The 26,055-nt window shown below is 31.3% G+C and overlaps 2 protein-coding genes across 5 annotated transcripts in view; one reads left to right on the top strand and one right to left on the bottom strand.

The window, feature by feature from the left end:
• Window positions 1–12,171, top strand: part of LOC124357324 — a 30,573-nt gene extending 18,402 nt beyond the window's left edge. For both annotated transcript variants that reach the window (XM_046809011.1, XM_046809010.1), the window contains exons 4-7: window positions 5,924–5,959; window positions 6,679–6,790; window positions 10,245–10,309; window positions 12,007–12,171. In XM_046809011.1, coding sequence (XP_046664967.1) covers window positions 5,924–5,959; window positions 6,679–6,790; window positions 10,245–10,309; window positions 12,007–12,063 — 270 coding nt within the window. In that variant the 3' untranslated portion in view covers window positions 12,064–12,171. The remainder of the gene's footprint in view (window positions 1–5,923; window positions 5,960–6,678; window positions 6,791–10,244; window positions 10,310–12,006) is intronic.
• A 4,717-nt stretch (window positions 12,172–16,888) lies between these two features.
• LOC124357321 (myrosinase 1-like) overlaps window positions 16,889–26,055 on the bottom strand; it is a 33,391-nt gene continuing 24,224 nt past the window's right edge. For all 3 annotated transcript variants that reach the window (XM_046809003.1, XM_046809005.1, XM_046809004.1), the window contains exons 8-12: window positions 25,390–25,537; window positions 24,387–24,538; window positions 19,000–19,134; window positions 17,598–17,701; window positions 16,889–17,033 (exon numbers count right to left, since the gene is read on the bottom strand). In XM_046809003.1, the coding sequence (XP_046664959.1) occupies window positions 16,925–17,033; window positions 17,598–17,701; window positions 19,000–19,134; window positions 24,387–24,538; window positions 25,390–25,537 (648 nt within the window). In that variant the 3' untranslated portion in view covers window positions 16,889–16,924. The remainder of the gene's footprint in view (window positions 17,034–17,597; window positions 17,702–18,999; window positions 19,135–24,386; window positions 24,539–25,389; window positions 25,538–26,055) is intronic.

Raw genomic sequence — 26,055 nt, 5'->3', positions numbered from 1 at the left:
TCAAGGTTGGATTGAGTAAATTTAACTACATAATTTTTTTCAGTAATGTGGTTAATTTGAACAAATTGTTTTCTATTAGAAAGATATGATTCAAACCAACTTAATGCATTGTTTTTTATACCAACTCTTGCAGCTTCAGCAATAGCAGTGAATGATTCACACTGTCAAATGCTTTAGACAGGTCCATAAAAAATTCCTATTACTTTTTCTCCTCTGTCTATTGCTTCTATAATTGATTCAATATAAAGCTTACCACTGCTGTGATTGTTGATTTTTGTTTTCTGAAGCCATGTTGAATAGTCTCCAGAATATCATTATTCTCTAAAAATTGCATAAGTCTGCTATAAACTACTTTTTCATAAATTTTTGATAGTGATGGCAACAGTGATACTGGTCGATAATTTTTAATATCCAAGGGGTCATTTTTTTTTTGTAGATTGGGATAACTTTTGCAATTTTGAGTTGATCAGGAAAAATACCACAAATAAATGATGAATTTATTAAATGTACTAATACTTTGCTCAGTTGTTTATTCACAGTTTATTTATGATTGTCATTGGGATGTCATCATGGCCACTTGAAAATTTGTTTTGAAAAGAGTTTATTATCTTTTGGATTTCCATCTCATCTGTTTGTGTTAAATAAAATATTTTTTCAAAATTAGAACCAAATAAATTTTGCCCACTAATGACCGATAGATTATTGTTTATGCAGTGCCATTGGCCGTATTTAACATTGGCAGATATCATTCCTGTAAAGAATTCATTGAAAATTTTACTTATTTTCAGTGGATTCACAATTACTCACGGTTATTATTTTTTAATTTTGATGTTGTTAAAGCTCTTTAACTTGGTCACCAGTTTTCTGAATTTTATTATATTCCAAGTAGTTTTATTTTTATTTTTTGAACTTTTTTAATTTTTTGATCAAAGAAATCTTTTTTAGCTGTCATAAATTTGTTTTGTTAGATTTTATTTTTGTGCTTACATAGTTTAGATAGATTCAAATCATTTGTTACTCGAGCTTTCTTATTTAGTTGAATTATATTTTGTTTTTCCTCCTTTAACACTCTTGGTTTATCCATTTATTCAGAACTTTTTTTGTTTTAAAACATTTCTTTGGAAAAGATATATTAAAGTAGTTGATGAATGTACTGTAAAATAGATACCAAATTTTTTCATGCACAGGTGAAAGAAAAACCGTCTGCCACGTTTCCCTCTCTAAAAAATAGTTATTTTTTAAAGTTTTTTTCTTTGAACATTACCATATTTTCTTCTGAAAAATCCCTCTTGATATTTATTAAACAATTATTTCTTACATTATTTTCTACATGTATTCACTATTTCTAATACTTGACCATCATGGTCAGATAGCATAGTATTTACTACTCCCAGTTACTAATATTGATATTTTTTTAAACTAGTTAATAAATTATCTATTGCTGATACAGACCTCTTGGGAATACTCTTGTTGGGAAATTTACTGCATAATTCATATCAAAGCTTTTCAAGATATTTTTAAGTTTTTACATGTTCGCATACTATTTTTTAAAACATTTATATTTAAGTCCCCTGCTAAAAATAATATATGGATACTTTTTAATAACTAGAAATCTATAAGACAACTTAATTTATCCAAAAAATACATTAACATTTGAGCTGGGGGACCTGTAAAGACCAATTAAAACAAACTTTAAAATTTTTAAAAAAAAGGAACAATGTTGCACAAAACTCAAACTGTCTCTCCTCACACAACACTCTTTGGAAGACGAATTGCCACCTGGTGTCCACTCAATTTGTTCTTTACTTAAGATTATTACTCCTCCCTTATTTGATTTTTTTCTGCAAAAATGTGATGTTACTCTGTAATTGTTAATATTAAGTCTGTCAATATCATGAGACCTCATGTCATGTCATGTTCAGATAAAACAATTATATGCGGATCTATTTCATCTAAGACAATTTGTAAAGGTTCAATTCTAGATTTTAAAATTTTGAATATTTTGATGAAAAAATTTTTATATTCTTATTTTTACCATTATTTTTTAAGTTCGTAGTCTGGCTTTGAATGACTGAGGAGTTTAAAGAGTTAACAGATGACAATTCCTCCTCAAAGTGAACACTGATATCACTAGAACGATCTAATGACTCTCCACTATCACTTAATATAGAACTGGTGGTCAACTGCACTGGTTCCTGCGTGTGGAATGTCATTTCTTTTCTTCCAAGGTTGAAGAGTCATCCAAAGTCAAATCTGATGTTTGGTTTGTTTCTCGCTGCCTGTCGAATGATGCCTGATGAATGCTGATGATGTGTCTCAAACTCCTTCAAAAAGTCTGCGTGTGAAAGTCCATTTCTTAAAATTGTGGTTTGTAGAATTTTCGTTGTAAGTTATTATCTGTATATGAGATCCCGTGGGCTTGTTGAAACTTCATCACATTAGCTGCAAAATGTTCAATGGAAATTCTGTCCCTGACACACCCCCATTGGGGAACAGATTAATTTCTTTAGACCTCTTTTCTTAAAGTCCTGTGTAAGTTCTCTTCAAATGCCAAGTTGTAATCCGTTAAATTTGGTTTGGGTAATAATATTGGGGTTTAGTTATTAAACCATAAACTGTAGCACCATTTTCTATCCTCTGGATTGAGAGGTGTGTCAGAGACACAGTCAGAGGGTGCTGGTTTGCCAAATTGATCTTTGAACACTGTTTGCTACTCCTGCACTTAAGCTTCTGATATTGTTCAAGTCCGCTGAAATACAATGAGCAAAAGCTACTTCCTTGTTGTATCGAGTAGCTTTGGATTTACATCCTCCATCTTCAGCTCATTAACGTGAATTGGCTTGAGATGTTCACCAACCTCATGAGACTTTTGCAAGACAGAAGGTGAAGTGCATGTTGCAGCTCCCTTCGGAGGCACCAAGGGGGGAAAGTCAGCCATCGAGTTGATTTTAAAAATTTTCCCTTCTTGTATTGGCTTTTGTTTTGATATTAGTAAGGTGCTGTATAATCATGAATGCCAATTTTCTCTTGCCCCTAGATTCAAATGCAAACCCCGTCGTGGAAAAGTGGATTTTTTTCAAATCGTCCAAATCAATAAGTTGAACAGTTTTTTCATTCTGACAGCAATTTTATTCCTTTATATAATTATTGGGCTAATGCTATTTCATCCTGAATAGGATCAGTTTTTCTGAATGTCATAGCGAGGTGGGATCGTAGTAATTATAAACTGGTTCTGGCCTCTCACTAAGAATTTGGAGATCCCTCTCCATTGTTTAGTCTCATATATCGATTTAAATGATTTTTTTGACGATACAATATAAAACAGGTTTAGCAACTGGTACGTAGTATAAACGACGGCCGACCCCAAATGCATGGTGGTCATGTGGTGAAACCACCACAATAACGCCTAATATTTATTCGCCTGGCATCTCAAATCTAATTATTATAGTTTATATGTATATATTTAAGTACATTTATACTGAAAATATATGTTTGTACTTACCAAAAGTGATCAAAGCACAAAAGAAATACAAATATGTCACACTCAGTCAAGGCATGGACTCTTCTTTCACTCAGTCAAGGCATGGACTCTTCTTTCACCCAGTCGTGGCAAACAACGCTCCTGCCGGGATTTGGGCGAATCTAGTGGAGCGGTTACGTAATTTGCCGCTAGAATGCGTCCTAAATCACTTCTGGAAGGTGGTTTCGTATATGCACCACTATGCGGGAAAGGAATAGAAATAAAAACATAGGTGGTTTCACTATGATGCCACTGTGCTTCAAAGGGTTAAACATGAGTAAAATTCTGCTAGTATGGGTTTATTTGATCTATAACACATTCAAAATGCCAGTTAATCTCTGATAAACCAGTTTATTTTATTGATTCTTTTAAGATCAGGAAATGTTTCTGAGGACTCCGTCACTTTTTTACTTTTAAGTTCTCCTTTTTTTGAGTATTTTTGGGATGGCTCTTTTTAGTGAAGGAGTTGTCAGCGCTTAGGTTTTTAGTTGAAAATAAATATTGTCTTTGAAACGAGTTTTTACATGTTAAAAGCTTTCTGAAGCCAGAAACAAACCATCTTTTGTATTCCTGGTAGTTTAGACATAAGAAAATTGTCAAAGGTTCTTCAAGGAAATCAATAAACCTACCAATCTATTTCAACAACTATACAATTTCTGCTAGCCTTTGCAACAACTTGTTGCTGGTGTTCTGGAACAAATACTTGTGCTTTGCATAACTTTTGTCAATTTCAATCACAGCAAAATCCTGATCACAAAAAAGTGGTCAGGCATAAAAAGCTGGTAATCAACTGACTCGATTGCAGTTTGGCAATAACATAAGACCAAAACTGAGAGGTAAGTGCATTCTTGTTTTGTCTTCTGCAGTTATCACTAAATAGGCTACTATCAGTGAGGGACAAAGAATTTTCAGTTTACTTATACAATATGATATACAATCTATGTACAGCCATGGCCTTCATGCCACATAATCATAGTGGCTATGTTAGTTTTTAAATTATGGGCACAAAGGTTGTAAGTATACAGCTGTCGACTATTAAATCTGACATATGGCATATAACAATAAACCAAAGATCAGCTCAGCTGTCAGAGATAAGTACAGTACTTACTCCCATTGGCCTCCAATTCAGCAGATAACTTTGTTGGCATTCAAAGAAATCTTTAAAAATATTTCACGGTAATCATTTTAGCCAATGGATAAAAAATTCATTTAAATTCCTTTGCCACAATATTTACTAGTTTCAGGGTCAGACTTCTTGATTAGGTCCTGTGTAGTTTCTTCTAGTCTGTGGATAACTTCCATTTTTTTCACTTGTGTCAGATAGCCTTAGGTTTTCCTGAGATTTGTCTTCCAGTTATCTCTTTAGGTTAGCTGTGTCCGTCATAAGAATGTCGATTATTTTGTTTAGTTGGATATTTGTGTTATCATTAGGACTATTTGGCTTTGTTTTTGTCGTAATTTTAGGCATTCCTTACATTAAAGCATTACTTATATAGAGTGTTCCGTAGCTCTCTGGACAAAGGTATAGCACATTACTGCTCAGATCAAGACAATCACAATTCACCCTATGGACATGTGTGCTTAGTTTCCCATCTGTCTGTCTGTACATGATTTTTATAAAAACATTAATATCTTAAAAACTAAAAAATTAAATCCTACCAAAATTGGGCCACATGTTTATGGTAACAAGGCTGGTTCTACAAAAAGTATATATTTAATATTTTCAAAATGGTAGTCATTGAAATGTTTAAAATTTGAATATCTTGAAAACCAGCAATTTTACTAGAAGCATAACATATTTTAGTGGATTTTATCACCGATCTAATGACAACAAAGTTATATAAATCGAATTATAAATAACTGAATTAGAGCATTATTTACTATGACAAAGCATGACCCACACTGAGGTTCTCAGTGAATAGCTAACAATAAAAAATTGTATAAACAGCATTTTCAGAATATTTTATACTTTATGAATACTGAAATTGAAAAACAACATTAACATCAATATACCACTTTCACTTTCATTATTGGCTGTTAGTGGTAATCTGTGAAGGGGAGGCAAAAAGCCAAGGAAGGAGGGAAAGGCAAAGTATATGAACAAAATTATGTTTTTTTAGATTAATAAAGAAATCCCCTGAGAAAGTAACTAATTGTAACATGTGCTAGCTTTAGAAACTATTTTATGTGCTGCCAATTGATTATATGTGTGTCAAGCTAAAACAATTACCTACAAAAAGTAATTATTTGGCATTTTTAAAATTCTTTGCTTTCCTCTCACTATGAGTATTACCCAAAATACACAGTCGATGATAAATTCCTTTTTAGTATAAATTTCTATATCAACTCCTATATCCTATTAACAATTATTTTTCCTAATTTTTATACGATGCTATGTTACAGGCAGCAATGACATGTGCTTTCAAGAAGCTTGATTATGTAAGTATCATTAAGATTTAGCATTATATAAAAACAATATATTATAAATAATACTGTATTATTTAGCTGTTTATAAAATAATTTCAACTACTACTACTAATATAAAATAATCTGGTACATTTGTAAATAAGTTAAAATAATCATTAAGTTTAGCAAAATGAATGTTTAAGGGGAATTGTATAATGCATAATGTCCGGAATACAGAGTGTGATAGATGACATGTTCATTAGGAATAACAGTGGATACAATTAATTAACCAAAATAAGAAACAACAATTTGTCCAACCTTGCTCAATTATAGAGGAAACCTAATGTTAATGTATACTGATCTGTGCTGAACTTACCATTTGTATTTTATTAAACATTATACTGGAAGTGGTAGAAGGAGAACTGTAAGAGAATTACTTCTAGACTTTTTTATACATAATTTAGCAAGCAGTCTTGTAATTTACTAAAACCTTAACTAAATGTTGTAACTTAAATATCTTATAACATTACTACGAAGATTTAACTTATACAAAACAGAATATTATATACTATAAATCAACCATAAAAGATGAGAAAATGAAAGCTATATATGCTATACATAGTAAACTATTTTATAAACTCAACTCCAATCAGCCAAAAATCAGTACTAACATCTTTAAATTAATTTCAATCTAATCACTATTTTATTTAATGTTTTTAAAAAAATGATAAGATAGAATTCTTTTCCAACAGATGCATGAAAATGGAAAATGGAACCAGGATAAACTTTTGTCTCTCAGGAATGGAATAAAGAATCAAGATGCATTAAGAGAGTTTGATCAAACTTTTGAGACTTGTGGATCAGGTATGGTATTCAAACTAAATAGTTTATGCATTAATGTGAATTTGATTAGAAAATATTGATATAAACATTTCAATGTAGAATGTTTTGACATTTTTCTTCTTGTATGTATAGTATTAGCCATTAAATTTGCAAAGCCCACATAGCTGGACATGTATTGGTGAGGTGTATGACTACTGCTGGACTTAATGCTGGTAATTTTACATTATAACAAAAAAACTATTAATTTAATTAAAACTCAGAACCATGCGAGTCACAGTATATTTACATGTACGAGCATACATAGAATGCAATAATAAGCAAGTAGGTAACTCATCAAATACAAGATAATAACTTGAAAATAAAAAATTAAATATATCTAAAAATATTAATGTAAATGTAACTAACTTATATATTCACATTGTATTGAGTTTCTTCATAAGGTGTGAATGTCAGAGTTTTAGGTGGTTTATATAGCCAGGCTATGGAGATAATATAACCTGTTCATGATCATATAGGGCAGAGTTTCCCAAAGTGTGCGCCGCGGCCCCAAAGAGTCTAAACGTCATCATACTACAATATAGTGCGGACCAGTCTGTGCGCGCGGCTTTGGAGTTACTACCCCCTCTTCCCCCTGCCGAACCTTACTTATTGGCCCAGCCGGCCGGTTTGCACAAACAAAACAACTAGGCAAGGTCCGACAGCAGAGCTTTGCATCTCGGTACGTCATTCTGTTCTTGGAACTCATTGCTAGGCAACGGAACTACCTTCGTGTATTTTCGGAAATTGTCGTACGTTACCGGCGGACAGTCTGCTACTACTACTTGCAGTCTAGCTTCTGTTGAGGTTATGTTTTAGATTTAAGTTGCGAGTTTATGTTTACACAGTGTGACAGTCGCACAAGTGAAGTAAATAATCAAAGTAGTGAAGTTGTAGTTTTGTTCAGTTTATTTAGTGTTGGTTATTATATTGTTCTTTAAAATGAAAAGATTCTTATCTTCAAATAAAACTGAACAAGGAAGTAAACAAAGTAGTGATTCCGCGTCAACTTCTGCAAAGAGCGATGCCGAGGCAGCTGAGGGAAGCCGTAAACCAAAATACAGAAAATATGACGATAAGTATTTAGATTTTGGTTTTTCTTGTATTGAAATTAATAATGAAGAGCGCCCGCAATGTTTTGTTTGCATGAAGGTTTTATCAGTCGAATCTATGCTGTCTAGTAAACTAAAACGGCATTTAGAAACTGTCCACTCAAACTTGATAGGGAAACCAAGAGAGTTCTTTAAAAGAAAGGAAACTGAGGCAGTAAAACAAAAGGCTTCTTTTTCTAAACATTCCAAAGCTAACAGCGATGCACTTTTAGCTTCATTCAAAGTGGCATATCACATTGCAAAATGCAAAAAGCCTCACACAATTGCGGAAGAGCTTATTTTACCAGTTGCCGTTGACATGGCTAAGATAATGATTGGCGAGGATGCAGGGAAGCAGCTTCTTAAAATTCCTCTGTCGAACAATACAATAAGCAGGAGGATTGATGACATATCTGAGGACATTAACAACCAGCTTATAAATAGTATGAGAGGTAAAGAGTTCGGAATTCAATTAGACGAGGCTACTGACAGTCACATAGACGCTAATTTAATTTGCTACGTTAGGTATGTGAATGAAAACCAGTTGATAGAAGATTTGTTGTAAGGAAATTGAAGGAGGCACCTCTGGTAAAGAGTTGTTTGATATTGTTAACAATTTTATGGCGGAGAATGATATTAACTGGGAAGACTGTGTTGGGGTGTGTACTGATGGAGGCCGGTCAATGTCAGGCCACTACCAAGGACTGCAATCTCGCATTTGGGAAAAAGCCCCAAACGCTGTTTGGACACACTGTATTATACACCGAGAAGCACTGGCAGCAGCAAAGTTCAGTTCAGAGTTAAGTGCAGTTATAAAAACCGTGATCCAAGTAATAAATTTTATCAAAACAAGACCAATGAAAGCCCGGTTTTTTTCTAAACTATGTGATGACACAGGCGCTCAACACTCGTCGCTTTTGTACTATAGCAGTGCTCGATGGCTATCTCTGGGCAATTCTCTGCTAAGATTGTTTGAGCTGAGGCAAGAAATCCACATTTTTCTGAGTGAAGACAATAATGCTCTTGCTGATATGTTTATTGATGAATGTTTTCTCCTTAAACTGGTGTTCCTGACAGATATTTTTGAACGTTTGAACATTCTTAACAAGTCTTTGCAGGGGAATAATACGGATATTTTTCAATTGACCAGTAAAGTTGAAGCATTCAAGAAGAAACTTATGCTTTGGGAAAAAAGTTTGAAGAATGGAGATTGTTCGATGTTTTCAACTTTGAATCAGTTTCTTAAAGAAAACGATCTTACTCTGAAAGAAGAAATTAAAACAATGTTGACTCAGCACTTGTCTATAGTACAAAGTTATTTTGAAGACTACCTGCCAAAAGATGAAATCAAAGCACAGCAGTGGGTAAACGACCCTTTTCAAACTGAAATGCCTGAAAACTTCAGCAATGAAGAAGCAGAACAGCTAATTGACATTTCAACGGACTTGTCATTGAAATCAAAATTTCAGTCCCAATCCCTGTTTGAGTTTTGGAATGGTATTGAAAACGAATTTCCACTGTTGAGCAAAAAGGCTTTGCGTGCAGTTATTCCATTTGCAAGTTCTTACCTTTGCGAGTGTGGTTTTTCCGCTGTTGCAGTGATAAAATCCAAGTATAGAGCAAAGCTTAACATTGAAAAGGAAATTTAGGTTGCTATATCAAAATTTACACGCAGGTACAATGAGCTTATAAAAGACAAACAAGCGTATCCGTCCCATTGAAACAGAAACTTATGGACTTTGTTATTTATGTATAATATTTTTCAAGTTAGCATTTCATTTCTATTTTAGAATTTTCTTATAAAGGAAGTCGTGTTTTTCTTATGGTTGTTTTAAGTTATTATTATTACATTTTTTTGCAATAAATCAAGTACAATCCAACTTTTGTGTCTTTAATGATGTTTTTTACCGTTGTAAGAACAAGGTAAACCTGGTGTGTTCTTAAAAAAGTAATAACAATCTTATTAACAATGCTACGTAAAGTATAATAACAAATAACAATTAAATTTTTATACTAAAAATTTAATTATTGTAATGTAAGTGCAATGCAAAACGGATAAATTATACTAGGTGCGCCGCAAAGCCATGTTTGTACTCAAAGGGAGCCGTGGGCCAAAAAAAGTTTGGGAACCTCTGATATAGGGTAATCGTCGTATCTAAAAACATACAGTACTAGCATTTCTAGGGTCAAAGAATGTATTGCTGCAATTCTATCAAATAAACTGTGTTGAAATATTTATAGTATGGTACGGTATATTTTGATCTTGAGAAATTATGAATTTAGTTGTAAAAACCTTTTTTTCCTGAATATGATGTTGGTTATAAGATTTTATGTTTATTATGTTGCAGTGGGAGGAACAAATGGTGAAGCTGTTATAAACATGATCACATGTGTATTAAATTCTTCTAATCGAGTAAGAATTTACTTTTATCCTTAAGTATCAATAATAATATTTTTTTCATGAGTTTACATGGTGAACTAATATAGTTTAACAACCAAATTTACACTGCTTTTTTTATTAAAAATTCTTTTAGAAACATCACTTTTAAGATGTCTGACCATCAGTTTGTCTGTATATTTCTCATCAAAGGCATTTCTCTCCTATTCAATATAAATTTTTATGTGTTTCAATTTTATACATTCCACTAAACATATTCAAATGCAAGATTCTTGCCTTTTTTCAAAAACAACTCTCAGAGTTTTCAATCATTTAAGTTTAATTTGGGGAACATATGCATGTATCATATATGTTACCATTGCCACTGCCATTGGTCCCCCCTCTCACCTCCCTCTTCTCTGATTGTTGAGTCTAATGTTTTAAACGTTATAATTTTCTTTTTTTGTTTGCTAGTGTTTTTCAATATTGCCATTACAGTTTCCAGGTGTACAAAAAAGCTTAGTCTACTAATAAACTTTCTTCATTCATTCCGCAATTTATTATTTTTATGACTAAGGAGGGTGGAAAAATGGCCTACGCAGTCACATTGCGCATGTAGGCTTTTTCTAAGGATTATTATTTAAATATAATTACATTTATAAAAAAATAAGATGATTATAGATTATCAATCATACTAAGTTTTTTGTATTCATAAAAAATTTAATTATGTATTTTGTATATGTTTTTGCTAAAATAAACTTATTCATTCATTCACATATTCCAAAGTTTGATACAATACTAAACGTTATGTGTTCAAATTTTTATGTCATGTTTACATTAATAACATTATGTATATTATCATATTAATGGCAAACAAACCATAGCAATAGTTGTGGATCATTAAATTTTATTGTGTATAATGTGAGCTGTGACTGTAGTAATATCAATGATCCAAGAGTGAAAAATATGTATTAAACAAAGCAGACCCCTCTATCTCTTTCTACCTGCTTAATTAGCTACATATTATGGAGAAAGACAGTCTATTTGAATATGAAGATTACAAATAAAATCAGTAATATCAAACCCTAATTTAAATCTTGTCTCTATTATCTTGTCTTAAATATTTCATCCACAAGGTCTTGCTCATTAAAAATCTAAATAGAAAGAAAGTCTGTGAAAATAGGACCTTTTTAATCAATGTTTATTTACTCTTAAATGTCTTAGACATCAAAGAAAAAACATGAATATTTGGTGATTTTGCCATTTTTGATTATAAAACAATTAACTTATATCTTTTTCGTTTACAAACTTCCAATTACTTATGTTCTGTTGTTCTCTGTGTATATTTTTGCGTGTGCACACATGCGCGCGTGCACACACAGACACACACACACACACACACACACACACACATATATATATATATATTATTCAGATTATGGCATATGAACATTCCAATTTAAAAATCTATGGTCACATACAGAGCGGGATAAAAACAACATGGTATTATTGTTCAAACAAAAATAGTTTTATTCAATTATAATAGGTAATAAAAAAATATTGCTCAAATGTTTTCCATTCAGTGGTAGGCTTTCTCCCCTGACTTAGTGAGTTATGTTTCTTGGAATGGCACAAATGCCTGCAGTAACTAGTCTTCAGTCCATAGATAGATCAAGAACAATATGTGTATGAGCTATAAATTTATGCTAAATAGAATTTTGTTTTTTTTTCAGGCAAAACAAAGCTACAATGAACTTAAGGATACCTTCATGTCAGGATACGACGAATAGCGGATCTTGACTACCAAAAATATAAAGGCAGAATATGTGAGCTTAGTAGGATGTTGTAAGAGAAGCATCAAGCTTATTGAACAATAATAAACCATCTGTGATACATTATCTCACATTTTAAATAACTAACCACTCACTTCCTATCACATAGGCTTATCAAAACTGACTTATTAAACGATTGCTATCAATATGATGTAATTGTTACTAAAAATTTTAAAAATAAATTTTCTAACACAAAATGTGTTTTATATCGAATTTTTTTTTATATTATTGATATGCACTAAAATATTTGTGTTTTTAGTGTGTTAGTATAAATGTTTGTGAAAAAATATCTCTTCATATACATAAAATATTATAGTTCTAGTTGAACATGATATACAAAATACAATTGATTTCAAACATTTGTCATCGTTATATGTAACACAATGTAAAACACTATGTTTCAAGAATTGAAAATACCCTCTTCGTTAGGTGTAAGAAATTGAATGCACAAAAATTATTTAAAACAAACAGCATGTGGTAATGGTCTGCCACTAAAAAAATATTATCATATCTGAAAACTGCTTGGAGTTAAGACAGGAGTAAATGAACCCAGGCATTGTCACTACACAGGAGGTAAGTCATAAGCACAAGAAGTCAAGAGCACAATCACATGTCAAACCAGGACAGGCAATAGTGGGATACTAACAAGAAAATCAAGATGAATGTTGATTTTAGCTCCAGTTCTTACTCTCAGATACAACGTCTGGAGTCTGATGCTTTTACCGACTTGACTCCTGGAATCAGGAACGATGTTTGTCTGATAAAAACGAAATAAAGTCGACGACGAAGAAACTCAAAACGAACAATTTACATCATTACAACATCATACACCTAGATCACAAAATGTAAAATATAGTATAATCCAGGTGAATTGGCATTCTCATTGTCTCATCAGATGCACACTATGATACATCATGTTAATAGTTAGCACACATCTTCTAGTAAAATTTTCTAGGTCTCTATCACTTCAGTGTATAGGCCCACTAAGTGTCATTCATGTTATTTGCACAGTCAATGGTTAGAGAAGAGTTATAGGTTAATTTTAAATTTACTGCTTTACTAAACAATTACTTTAAAATAAAGCTGCTCGATAGGTTTCTGCATTCACGATTCATTTTAAAACAAAGAGAATATTAGAAAATAACTGCTATGTATAGAGGCTAGTGGTGCTGGCCTTACGAGCTATGGATGTGTTATATCTTGGCCAGTAGCTGGACGTACAAGCTGAGATAAAATTATGGCAAAAATTAATCTGCGCTTCTGACAAAATTATAACTACTGCTTTTAATTGCATAGGGTTAAAATTTCCCTACACATTGAATTCTGGGAACTAATTATTGATTTAAGGGGGATACCAGGTTTGTGGATTTTAGGAAGGCTGTGTTGGATTTTGGAATGATGAGGGGTAATTTAGGTCTGAATTTGTCTGAAAAATGTTCTTTATGTTTATCAAAATAAACATAAAGAACAACATTAATTTATATATGACGCTTTTTGTAAGCTTTGCTCGTGTATGAGCACTTCTGGTTCAAGTGAATTATATTGTCAACGCCGATGTAGAATTTACCTTGTTGACACTATCAAGAAAATTTGCCAAAAGTGTAAGTTTATAGCCATTGTACACGTACATGTACTTAATAATAAAGTGGTCTAATATTCAAGCTATAAGGCCAAACAGAAATTCATTTGAAAGACAAATATCCATAAAAACTTAGCGCCTTCACATAGTGTGTGGTTATTATACACAACTATCTCGTAATTGTAGTTTACAATGTGCAGGCGCTTTGATAACTTATATATTTTGCAGCGCCTCCTGGTGATGAGTTACATCAATGGGCATAGCATATAAACCTTCTACGTCGAAAAATACATATACATACAAATTTTCATAATGATAGGTCAAATAGTTTCTATAGAGTCTATAGAATAGAGTCTATAAAGGACAAACACACATACATTCATTTATATATATATATAGATACATAAAAAATACAAAGATATAGTCCAAAGAGTTTGGAATTAACCTGGGCAGTAGATGTCATACCATTCATTACCTGTGGACTCATAATTTATTTGAATATATAATATTTTTTTGTTATTTTGAATATATGGTGAGGATTTTGGATGGCAAAAGATTCTATAAGATTAGTTTAGATGACAATGTGATTAAGAAAACATGATATAAGTCAGTTCTTTGTGAAATTAAATTCAGCCTGTTATGAGATTCTGAGCACTTAATTGATTTAAGAATAGATATAATTGTATATTTCAGTAGTTTTGAATTTGAAATGAGATTAACATTGGTTTTTATTCATTCAACTGGTTCTGAAAATTAAGAAGGAAAACTATACAAATTCAAGGAAATTTTAAACTCAATCGATCATGTTAAAAACATTTTTTAATTTTAAATGTGAATAGTAGTACTGGAAGTTTTGATTTGAACAGTGGTCTGTGATAAAAAGTTACAACTCAGAAGTTTTATTTCTTACAATAGCATTATAAACATAATGTTCATTCTTTTCCTGTTCTAAAAATTGACTCTATATAACATTTGTGTTAGCTAACAGTTACTACATTTAAATTACCTATCCTTACTTAAACTTGAATTTGCTTGAAAGTAAATCTTAATATATTTTCCACCTGAATTCAACAGAAATATAGTAAATACTACAAAGTATATTTGTGTTTCAGTTAATATTTTATCGTGTAAAGAAATATCCTTGTATTTCTGGAGGAATACTGTAATATATTAATCTCTTGCACAAAAATATTCTCATAATGAACAATTTTAATTTATTTCAAACAATTTCATATTGTTTTATTTCATAGGAAATGATTAATTAGTTACCAGAACAAACAAGGACAAGTAGTACAGATTATACAGTGTGAGATATAAGTATGGATACACTCTGTTTAGTTTTTGATGGATAAAGATGGAGGGATGGATCTCAAGACAGACACCTTTTTGAGAAATAGAAGTGAAATTTTTAGTCACTGTTACAACTTTGTCCATTTCCCCAAAATGGGATTTGGGGGAGAGCAGCTCAAAATTATTAAATGTAAAGACCCATTAAGTGATACTGCATTTGAAAGGTCTTGATAAAAGAACAGTAGAAACTAAAACTTTTTCTCTCAACCTAGAACAAAATGACAGCTTATTGAGATTGATTAAAAATTATTAATGCAAAATATGAACATCCACATTCAGAAGGTAAATAACTTCAATAGACATCCGTTTTCCTTACAACATCAAAACTATTTTACAGTTATTACCGGCTGCAAGGCAGGTCTCCTTTATCTTATCAGTTTTGAGGAAGTCCAGTATCATGTTCAGTTTCTGGTTGGAATTAACAAATTTAAAACATGTTTTGTGATACTTTACGTTGAAATGAACAAGTGAACAAGAGCGTATTATGATCCTGATGATGCGAGGCTGCAGAGACCAGGTAAGATCTTATGATGAAGTAAGGAATTTATTTAATGAGACTTAACCCGATCAAAACCCTGTTTCTAAATCAGGAGTTCAAAAAACAAGCTACGTTTCCAGGAAACAGGCAGTGTTAAAAACCGCCCCAAACCTGGATGACCAAAATGGACTACAAGCATTATAACTTTGGCTTTACAGTCTGTTCTAGAAGACAGTTGGTAAAGTTTTACATGACAGTGATTATAAAACCGTACAATATTCATTTAGTTCATGAGCTGAGTAAGGACAATTTTGATTGTCAAGTAAAATTTTGTGAAATAATAATGCAGAATATTGATAATAATACAATTAGGTTAAACAACGTAGCTTTCTCAGATGAAGCAACTTTCATGGTAAACAGTAATGTTAACAGACACAACGCTCGCTATTGGGCTGATGTTAATCCTCATTGCATGAGAGAGCAACATCCCAGCACCCTGAAAATTTAAACGTTTTGCTTGACATTGTGAGGGATCAGTTTATTGGGTCCTTTTTTATTGATGGAAACCTTAATGCCGAGATATATACGAGGAAAAGTTACAAAATCAGATTTATCCAGCTATCTAAGTAGCAACCAACAACTGTAATGAAGTTTGTTCCAACAGGATGGAGCATCTCCACACTATGTCCTGCTTGTCCGTAAGTATTTAAATAACACTTTTCCAAATCACTGGATAGGCAGAAGAGGAATAATTATTGAGTTGCTAAGAAGATCGCCAGATCTATCTCCACTTGACTACTTTGTGTGAAGTCACATTAAAAACAACATCTATAAAACGAAACCCCAGGGCATTAACGATGGTAGGGACAAACTAGTAGAAGAAAATAAAAAAATCCTGAGTGAATCTATACAGAGTGCCATTTCAAGTTTCTACAACAGGCGTGGACATTGTCAAACTGTCCTGGGACAACAATTTGAACATCTGATTTAAAAAAACACAGGTTTGTAAGTTTTAGCCGTTTTGCTTAACGTAATAACATTACTGTAATCACTGGTGCTACTGTAACTTTACATTAAAAAATTTTAAACTGCCCTCCAAATAGGCCATTTTGGAGAAATGGTTTGCTTTTGTTTCAATGGATGTCATGAGCTTCATTTTCTACCTTTGTCCATTGAAGGTTGAGCAGGATATATCCATGCTTTAACTTAATTAGCTTCAATTAGCTGCTATTTTTTACCCCCCAAAATGGGGAAATGGGAAAAGTTGTAACAGTGACTAAAAAGTTCCATCTCTTCATCTTTATCCATCAAAAACTAAACAGAGTGTATCCATACTTTTAACTCACACTGTAGATTGGATTAATTATAACAAAATGTAAATTTATAAATGTTGTGTATTTATAGAAAATTAACTATATACATTTTGTTTTTAGAAACTCCTTGAAAAATTCTGCAGATTTTTTTGGTGTTCTTGGTCTAGAAGGGTCTTCGAAGTCCACATGGTACAGGCCAAACTTTTCTCTGAAAGAATTATTTCATTTTTTACTTTATTTACATTGACATTAAGAAAAATTTACATTATGCATGCTCAAGGATTGTCATATATTTAAATTCCATTTTTCTATAGATCATACGACATACTTTCAAATTGATATACAAAAGTAAACGCGTACCTACACTAGACACAAAATTCTTCCAAGTTACATTTTTGTAACTAAATATTTATTAGTTTTTTTAAATTATACCTATTTTATTATTACCTTCTTCCAACATTTAAATGTTGTTTAATTTATATTAAAACCATAATTAGCAGGCTTACTTTTTGAGGAGTAAACATTCAGCATCCACAATTTATTCCCACACAATTACATAACTGCCAATTAGCACCTAAGTTATAAACATATTGTGCTATAACTTTTGCTAAAACTCAGTGAACATATGATTAGCTGAGATGAGAAGATTAGCTAACAAGTGTCTGTTTAATTGTATATTTATAATGACTTACCATAATAAATCACAATAAAGTGAATATACTGAAAGAGATACTACCATATAGTTCAATTTACTGTACAGAGAACAACTTACGTGTATCCACAGTCCCACTCAAAGCTATCCAAAAAGCTCCAAACAGTATAACCTTTGACATTACACCCATCATTGATGGCTTCCAATACTGCTTTTAGGTACATCTGAAATACATTAATTGATTTACACTTTTAAAAATAATTAAAAATGAGACACAGTTCATACTATAAATAGTGAATGTTTTTTTATTAAACTTCCAACACTGTCCCTGTATTAATACATTTATACAAACACAAGACAAATTCTTATGCAACAAAATGTCTCCACTCTCAATTTTTCTCATGTCTTTTCCTTACTTCTATTCCTAAAATTGGAGTGAGAGAGGGGAGGAGTGTGACAGGTAGCTTCATGTTGAAGTACATAACAAAACTACCAAGAATTTCTGCTGGCAAAGGGAAATACCTAATATAATACCTGCCTGCTTATTCACAGATATGACCAATTAACTATATAACGATATGTGTTACTTCAATTAACTAATTAAGATTTTTACAAGTTATTTATTTACTAATAACACACAAATATCAAAGATAATTTGGTAAAGAAGGAATGTCAAGTATTTATGAAATGGAAGTAAAGAGTGAGTGATCCGTCAATCATTTTTAATAAGCTGGTGCCAAAAGTAAAAAATAAAATGATAAAAATGCAAGCATATCAACATAACAAAATATTTAGCATGGTAACACTATGGTGATTATGCTTTTACCATTTTTTCCTAAATTTTCATAAATTAACATACCGTAATTTAGAATAATATTATGACAGCCAATAAGTTTAGATACACAAATGAAAACAAATACGTTTAAAGAAAATGTTTGTTCTGGTACATAGTGCAGTTCAGGATTCAAGTTACAACAAATCTCTAATACATGTATAAATTTAAATGGAAATCGTTATTCTCAAAAATACCACACATAATTATTTATTTATAGTGCATAGAGAATTTATACTAAAGAAAATAATTAAAACCAAAAACTTTGATTTCTTATGGAAGTTGAAAATAAATATATTATTTTAGATAAAGGCAGATTATACCATTGAACATAGTAAAATAATCTACAATCGCCAACCTCTGGTTATCTCTGATGAGCTGAGTAAGCATTGTTTTTACCCACAAAGTGAATAGGTGTGTCCTCTGGTTTTATACTGATAAAATGAGATTCAATTCAAACAATATTTTCCAATCAATAGCATTTTCATTTAGGCACATTGCATAGTGTCATAGTACTAAATATAGGTTAAACATTATATTACTACTTATAAGTTAATATATTAGAATAATAAATCGTAAACTAAAACCCTTTTAAATTTCTTTTATTTCAGACACGTGTTTCGGTATAAACGAGTTCATAACATAAAAGTTAATATATGTTTGATAGCTTATTGACAACTTGTTATTTACCTTGTGATAGTCCACCTTATGATTGTCCTCCAACTTATTTGGGTCTGCACAACCATTTTCTGTTATGATCACTTTTGGGTTGTTATAGTTCTTACTTATCCAACCGAGAAGTTGTCTTATTCCTTCTGGCTCCACCTGAAAAATTTCACAGTATGATTTATACAATTGTGCTAACTGAAGATGAAATAAAATGGACGAGGTAAATTTAATCAGTAATAAAAAATTCCGGGCACAGTGTCAATTACAAAAGAACTTAAGACTATATGTGTTAAAGTTATTGGTTTTAAAATCTAACTACATAGCCTCTCACCATGATTAATGTGATAGTTAAACAGAATCATTATAAATGCAGTAACTAAAATTTATAAATAGCTTTTATAACGGTCTTTATACATTTTTTTTACTAAAAATTTTAATATACCAAACACTAGATGAAAAAATTACAGCATTTGTTCTAAAATACATTTGTTTTATAGTCTGAAGGCACTACTTAGAATTGTAGACTAGAGGAACAGTGACTTTGTAGTAGAGATAATGTTGTGCAAAGATGATTGATACATTTCTTACATTAGCTGCTACAAAATTAGTCTTGTTACATGCTTCAGTATGATTGTGTCTCTAGTTGGTAATTGGCAATTATTGTGGGGTATCACTTCCTATATTCTTAGTAATGTAAATGGATGGATCAAAATGAAAATAAAAGTAAAATTTTACCTTTTCACCAAAATAAGAGACAGATTGATAGAAATTATTTAGATAAAAAGACAATAAGTGAAGCTCAATACTATTGATCTTCTACAGATGATTAATCATCAAACAATTAATAATAACCACATTTAAATGAAAAACTATAAAATATAAATTTGATACCACAATAAAATAATTAATATAGTATTAAGACTTTGTATGAGCTGACTACATGTGTATATATATATTATATATTATACAAAGGAAGTTACTGCACCATGTGTCACGTAACAGGCTTCCATAAGGTTGTATGCAAATCTTGAAGCCTATAGCTCAATTCATTCTTGAAATCTTTTGTCGTCAGATAGACAGACATCATACAGAACAGAAATTTTTACATCCCTCTAGCAGACATAAAAGAAAATTATGACAACCTACTAAGTGTAGAATTCAGTGATACTCAGCTTTAAATCTCATGGTTGGACATTAACCATCAAGGAACTCATTCTTGTCTATGTAGAAATTTCATTTTAAATTTAAATCCTGCAGATGATCTACATCGAGCTATCTTGCCACATGTATCATTCACGTTTAAGTTACGTTTCATAGCAGTGTATAAATAATAAAAGTTCTGGTGAGGTTGGGAGGATACTACAACACAATAATGTGCTGAAATCAGATCTTCTCACCAACTTTTTGATTGACTTTCACTCTATATATATTTTTCTTTTTATTGTATAAACAATGTGTATTAATATGTCATGTTAAAATCTTATATGATTGCATTCAGCGTCTTACAGCTTTATTTATTTTGCTATTTTCTCTTTGTCATCATGATTACTCATAAGATTAATGTAAAAATATTCACTAACACTCAGCCAAATTTCATGGATTGGCATGCATTATCATCAAAATTCGGTATTGATAATATTTAAATGAAGCTTCATGCAATATTTCAATAGGTAATTTTTTTCAAGATATGGTGCGAATAGATAGCCAGGTAAACAAACAAACTGACAATCAGATACAAATGAAATTTTTCAAGCCCTACAAGTGATAGACTTTGCTAATGTTCAGAAAGGGTCCACATGGTAAAATATGATGTTATCAACTATCCACCATTACATAGAAAGATGCAATGAATTGTTAAAAAAAAAAACAAAATAGTTAGTACAATTGCAATTTAAACCAACACAGTCTAATTTTGGATTCTAATTTACTGGTTTTGTTAATTAAATTGAGTAGAAAGCCAAGTTTTAGCAGGAGAAGTTTTGATAGCCTAGAAGGATTAAGCTTACATTTACCAGATTTGAAAATTATTCCTCTTCTTCTTCTTCTTCACATAGTGACATTAAATTGAGTACTAATAGACAAATGGAATATTTTGTGCTCATTTGGCACTTTTTATCTACAAGGAGCTCAAAGAAGAACATATGGGTTTATCAACCTGGTGGAACATTATCACTGTTATAAGTGATCAGTATCGGTTGATTTTGTTCAGTCTGCCATAAGAACTCAAAATTCGCTCAGTCCTAAACTTCAGCTGAAAACTCATGAAACTTTTGCATATTTACTAATGAGTACTTTGTGATTGACTTTTATGCATCTGAACTTAAAAAATTAACCATTACAGATATTTTGGAATAAATAATATGTCTATAAATAAACAATTGATGGCTACAAATAATTGATTTCAGAACCAGGAAAAGGACCTTTGTATTGTTGACTTTGAGTGACAGATTAGGAACGTAAGTGGGTGATTAATGTAAGTACCGATAGATATGACTGCTGCTCATGTGACACAGAATTGCAATTAAACTCACGGTTTTCATACCACTGTCATAATGCTGTATGAGGCACAGTATCAATGACTTTATTTGAAGCTGCACAGGAACAGTTGAATGACAATAAATTAAAGGATTGTAAGCCTATTGTATTGCTGGTATGTAAAAGAGGTAATAATTTGCGTGTCATTGGGTGATGACAAAACTTATGATTGAGTGGTGTAGAAGTAACAGAAAAGTTAAAACCTAGAAATAACCTGCTTCAAAGTACTATGTCGAAGCCAATAATATCTTTTCATCAATAATCACTAATCACTTAATGCAGGATTTTATCATCTCAGAGTGTAGAGTTAATAATAATAAGTTGCTTGAAAGAATCACCACAAGGATTCTTTGAGACACCCATACGAGGTGCAGTTCAGTAGGTGGATTAAAATCACCACAAAGATTCTCCAAGACAGGCATATGAACTTTCAGTAGGTAGGCTAAAAGTACCATAATGGTTTTCAGATCTCGAAATGCAGTTGTACTGATTTGTTTTATATTACTGAAAAATGGCAAATGTCCAAAAACGTCTTGTTGTCCTCATAAATAAGATATATTATGTATTAAAGATATGGCTAATGGTAATATAAAATGTTAAAGCTACCGGTATTAACTTTATGAATTACTCATTTAGACATGGAATGTAAAAAAATATGTTATTTATTACTTGTTTTGGAATTGTATAAGTACCCTCAGTTATTTTTCTGCCAAAATATGAACATTATACTACTTCACATGTAATAATACTTTAGCAAGTTTGAAAAATAATCCAACTATTTATTAGTTTTTCATAGAATCACTATCCCTTAGTATGTTATACGTTTGAACTTATATGAAATTGCATTTTAAGATTTGTGATAATAATTTTCTTATTTTTATTGTTCTTAGTAATGGTAGAAAGCATTTAAGTTAACAAAGTAAAAATTGAGTATATAAAGGAATATAAATACTGACCTCTTGGACCCTTTTGCCGCCTACATCCTTGATACCACAATAATAATTGGCCTAAGAATAGAAATATGCTAAGCATATAATTATTGTGGTCATACACAAAATTGACATGATTTGATTGATATTTTATATGTAGCACTTCCATCTATATATTGTTACTTTATACAATTTATATACACTACAAAAAGTTATATAAAAACATAACAAATCAATAATTTCCTTCAAGATAAAATTATTCCAAATGCAATGCAATTAATCCAATGAAAAATCTGACAAAAGTTTGTTAGGCTTATATACATGCTCTTGGTAATAAATACAGGTATGTTAATTTTACAAAGAAACCTGATACTCAGCCTCATCACTCTCAGGTTATTCCATACCAAGTAGTGAGTAGTATGGGAATCCAGTAATAATTTATTTAAACAATCCAACTAGTCTTAAAGTTGATATAACACATATTTTGTGCCTTATCATATCTTTATTATACTCACACACTTATCAAAACAAACAACTCAGCTACTGTTCCAGTTAACCGATGTTATACGGTACGGTACTGTAGAAAATATCACAGCTTTTAGAAAATGAGATTGTTTTATATTTTGGAGTGATCAGGTATCTAAGACTGATTTAAAAATTAAAACAAAATCATCAGTCCAAGAACTTGCATGATGAGTAATAGATAAGGAACTCATTCCCAAACTTCTGCTTAAATGTTTCTACTAAATTTTCTATATTCCAAATCAATGTAAAGTGACCAATATATAATGTATGAAAGCAGCGTGATTAATGCTAAGACTTTCAACCAGATGAAATTTGTGTCTAAGAGCTGTACCTCCTCCACAATAAACAATATTATATAAAACAGTAACCTTATATAAAGCGTGTGTTGTCAGTGACAGTGATTTGTTTTACAAATTCTGCAGAGTTGCAATATAAATTTGGTACTACTCTTACTTCTGAGTATTAGAGAGTAAGTCCATATTTACAGTTAATATCTGATATTGAAACCTTTTTGCAAACTAATGCAATTTATGTATGAGACCTAATTAAATATTATGATAATGTTACATCTTATTGACTGTGGCAAACGCCTTACGACTGGGGGTGGTCTTGTTTTTTAAGACTAAACTCAAGATCATTCAGTATAGAGCCGCTGAATGTGAATGTGTCATAGAAGATACAAAGTGAAAGAAATCAATATCATCATCTCAGTTGGAATAACAAATTAAAGGTCAGAAAGAAATATTGAAGTTATAGAATAAAGCCCTCAAAACAAATTACCAGAAACAGAGTGGGTGGGAAAATGTAAACATTCAAAAGGTGAAAAATACATTTATTAATTTACCATCAAGGTTTTAAAAGTTATACAACCAAATAAAAAAAATCAACTGTATGTGTTTTTTACATACAAAAAGAAAAGAAAAACAATTTTCATTGTTTCTTCTTCTTACTAATGAAAATGAAGTTTATTGAACCATAAAAGTTATAAAGAACACAGTTCGTGTTACTGCATTTTTAATATTTCAGAATGAATTTCTAAAACACTGAGAAGAGAATGATGAAATTAGGATTACCAAAGTAATCTTGTATGGATTAAGTTTTATCAAGGGACGCACCTGGTTCTTTGTTCCAACTTGACCTATCAGTAGAAAGAATTATATATCTTGATGGTGATATTGTAGTCTTATTACTCTGAGAATAAGTACCTAACTTAACTGGGTTTGTCACAATAACTTAAGGAATAGTATTTGGACTGGTTATATTTTTATTTTTGACCATGTTCTTTTTCAAAGGTGTTATCCATTCTCTTTTTTGATGATACCACACTAACAGTTGTAGATCCAAATTCAAGAAATTTGAAGCATTAAATTAAGTATTACAATCTTTGTACTCTTTAAATGGACATAATTCTATACTGACCGCAAGCCATGAAGGATATCGATTGGTGGTTGATGCTGGGTCTATTGCACGAATGAAGTTTGTATCTCGGTTGTGTGATGGATTTGCTCCACACCCTCCAGCTGTTACTACATATGTGGTGTAGTGATTCAGCCCAAGAAAATCAGATGAACCTGCAAAGCATTAAGTATTGAGCCATGATCATGTTTTCTGCTTTAAAAACTTAAATTTGTATTTTGTTTTTTATTTAACCTACTTTAAATGTACTGTGTAATTTCATTTCATATAAAACTGGAGAATGTTTCTTATGGTGACTCGTTTTCATGGAGAGACTTTTGGAAACCACATGAGAATAATTTGCAAACAATAAAATAAGTAATATAATATTATTTTACAATGACTTTTTAATGAACAAAACATTTGACAAAAGAGCCTATTGACCCTATTGTCGTGTTAACATATTGAGAGATAGTCATCAACGACGCTCAGCCAAATTTCATGGAGTAATATGCACCATCATCAAATCCAGTGTTCCTTACGTCATAAAAATGAAGCTTCATGCAAAATTTTAAGTCTAGAGGTCAGTTCATTTTTGAGATATATCATGCAAACAAAACAGACAGATGGAAATTAAATTTACTAGCTACCCAAGTGATATGCTTTGCCGAAGCTCAGCAAAAATTAGTAATGCACACACTACAAGAAATATACACTTACAAAAAAGTTGATGGAACTTCATGTCCTTGCTTACATTGACTGTTGACAAATGTATTTTGAATGTACATATACAATTTATTCTTTCATCAAAACTTTTGCAAATAGATTGTAATCAGGAAATTAGTGTATAATAAAATAATTTTAGCAAGAGGGATTAAAATACTATATTCTTCTAAACGTTAGCGAATATTAAATATACTATTTAATGTAAGCTACATCCATGTGTTTCACTTGGAGGTAACATTGCCATATATAAGAAGTACATCATTAGAGGATTAATTAAACTAACAAAATAACATGCATTTACCTTTTAGTAACTTTATTTCTTCCGGAGTAAAGGTAGGCAAGCGAGATCTGAACCTCCCTTCTTTTATGCTGTTCTGTGCCACAATATCCTTCATTAACGGTGGATAGTCACCCTCTGAACTGAATATTGGATGTAACACCCATCCTAGCTGAAACATATTAACCGTGTTGATATTTATTTGATTAAGTATACTGGAAATAGCCATGCTGAGGTTGTACGTAAAGACAGCTTAATTACTTAGGGTCTAGGGTTTACATTTTTATTATTTTTTCAAACAATATCAATTTTGTAAAGTTGAGTTTAGCTAACTAAGAGGAAGGTGAACTAAAGCTAAACTCAACATTCACATTGAGTTGACCCTACCCACCATATGTACGTAATGAATATCAACTTTATCATAATACAATGATGGTGATCTCGTATAAGTAATTTTATATTCTTAATTTACATCTCTTAACATAACTGAGCCCTGACAATATATAAAAAAAATAACTCTGATGATAAAAGTAATGGTGATACATATTATTGTAATAAAAAATAATTCATACTTGCAACTGAACAATAGGTCAATGAATGATACCTCTCAAGAATCAAATTATATTCTTAGAAAAGACCCACACTGTTTAAATATCCATACCAGTTACAAATACTACCCAACACAGAAAT

This window comes from Homalodisca vitripennis, chromosome 3, assembly GCF_021130785.1.
Source record: "Homalodisca vitripennis isolate AUS2020 chromosome 3, UT_GWSS_2.1, whole genome shotgun sequence".
Lineage (NCBI taxonomy): Eukaryota > Metazoa > Arthropoda > Insecta > Hemiptera > Cicadellidae > Homalodisca > Homalodisca vitripennis.
The sequence above is the reverse complement of the archived record's forward strand: the minus strand, read 5'-3'. Positions and strand labels throughout refer to the sequence as shown.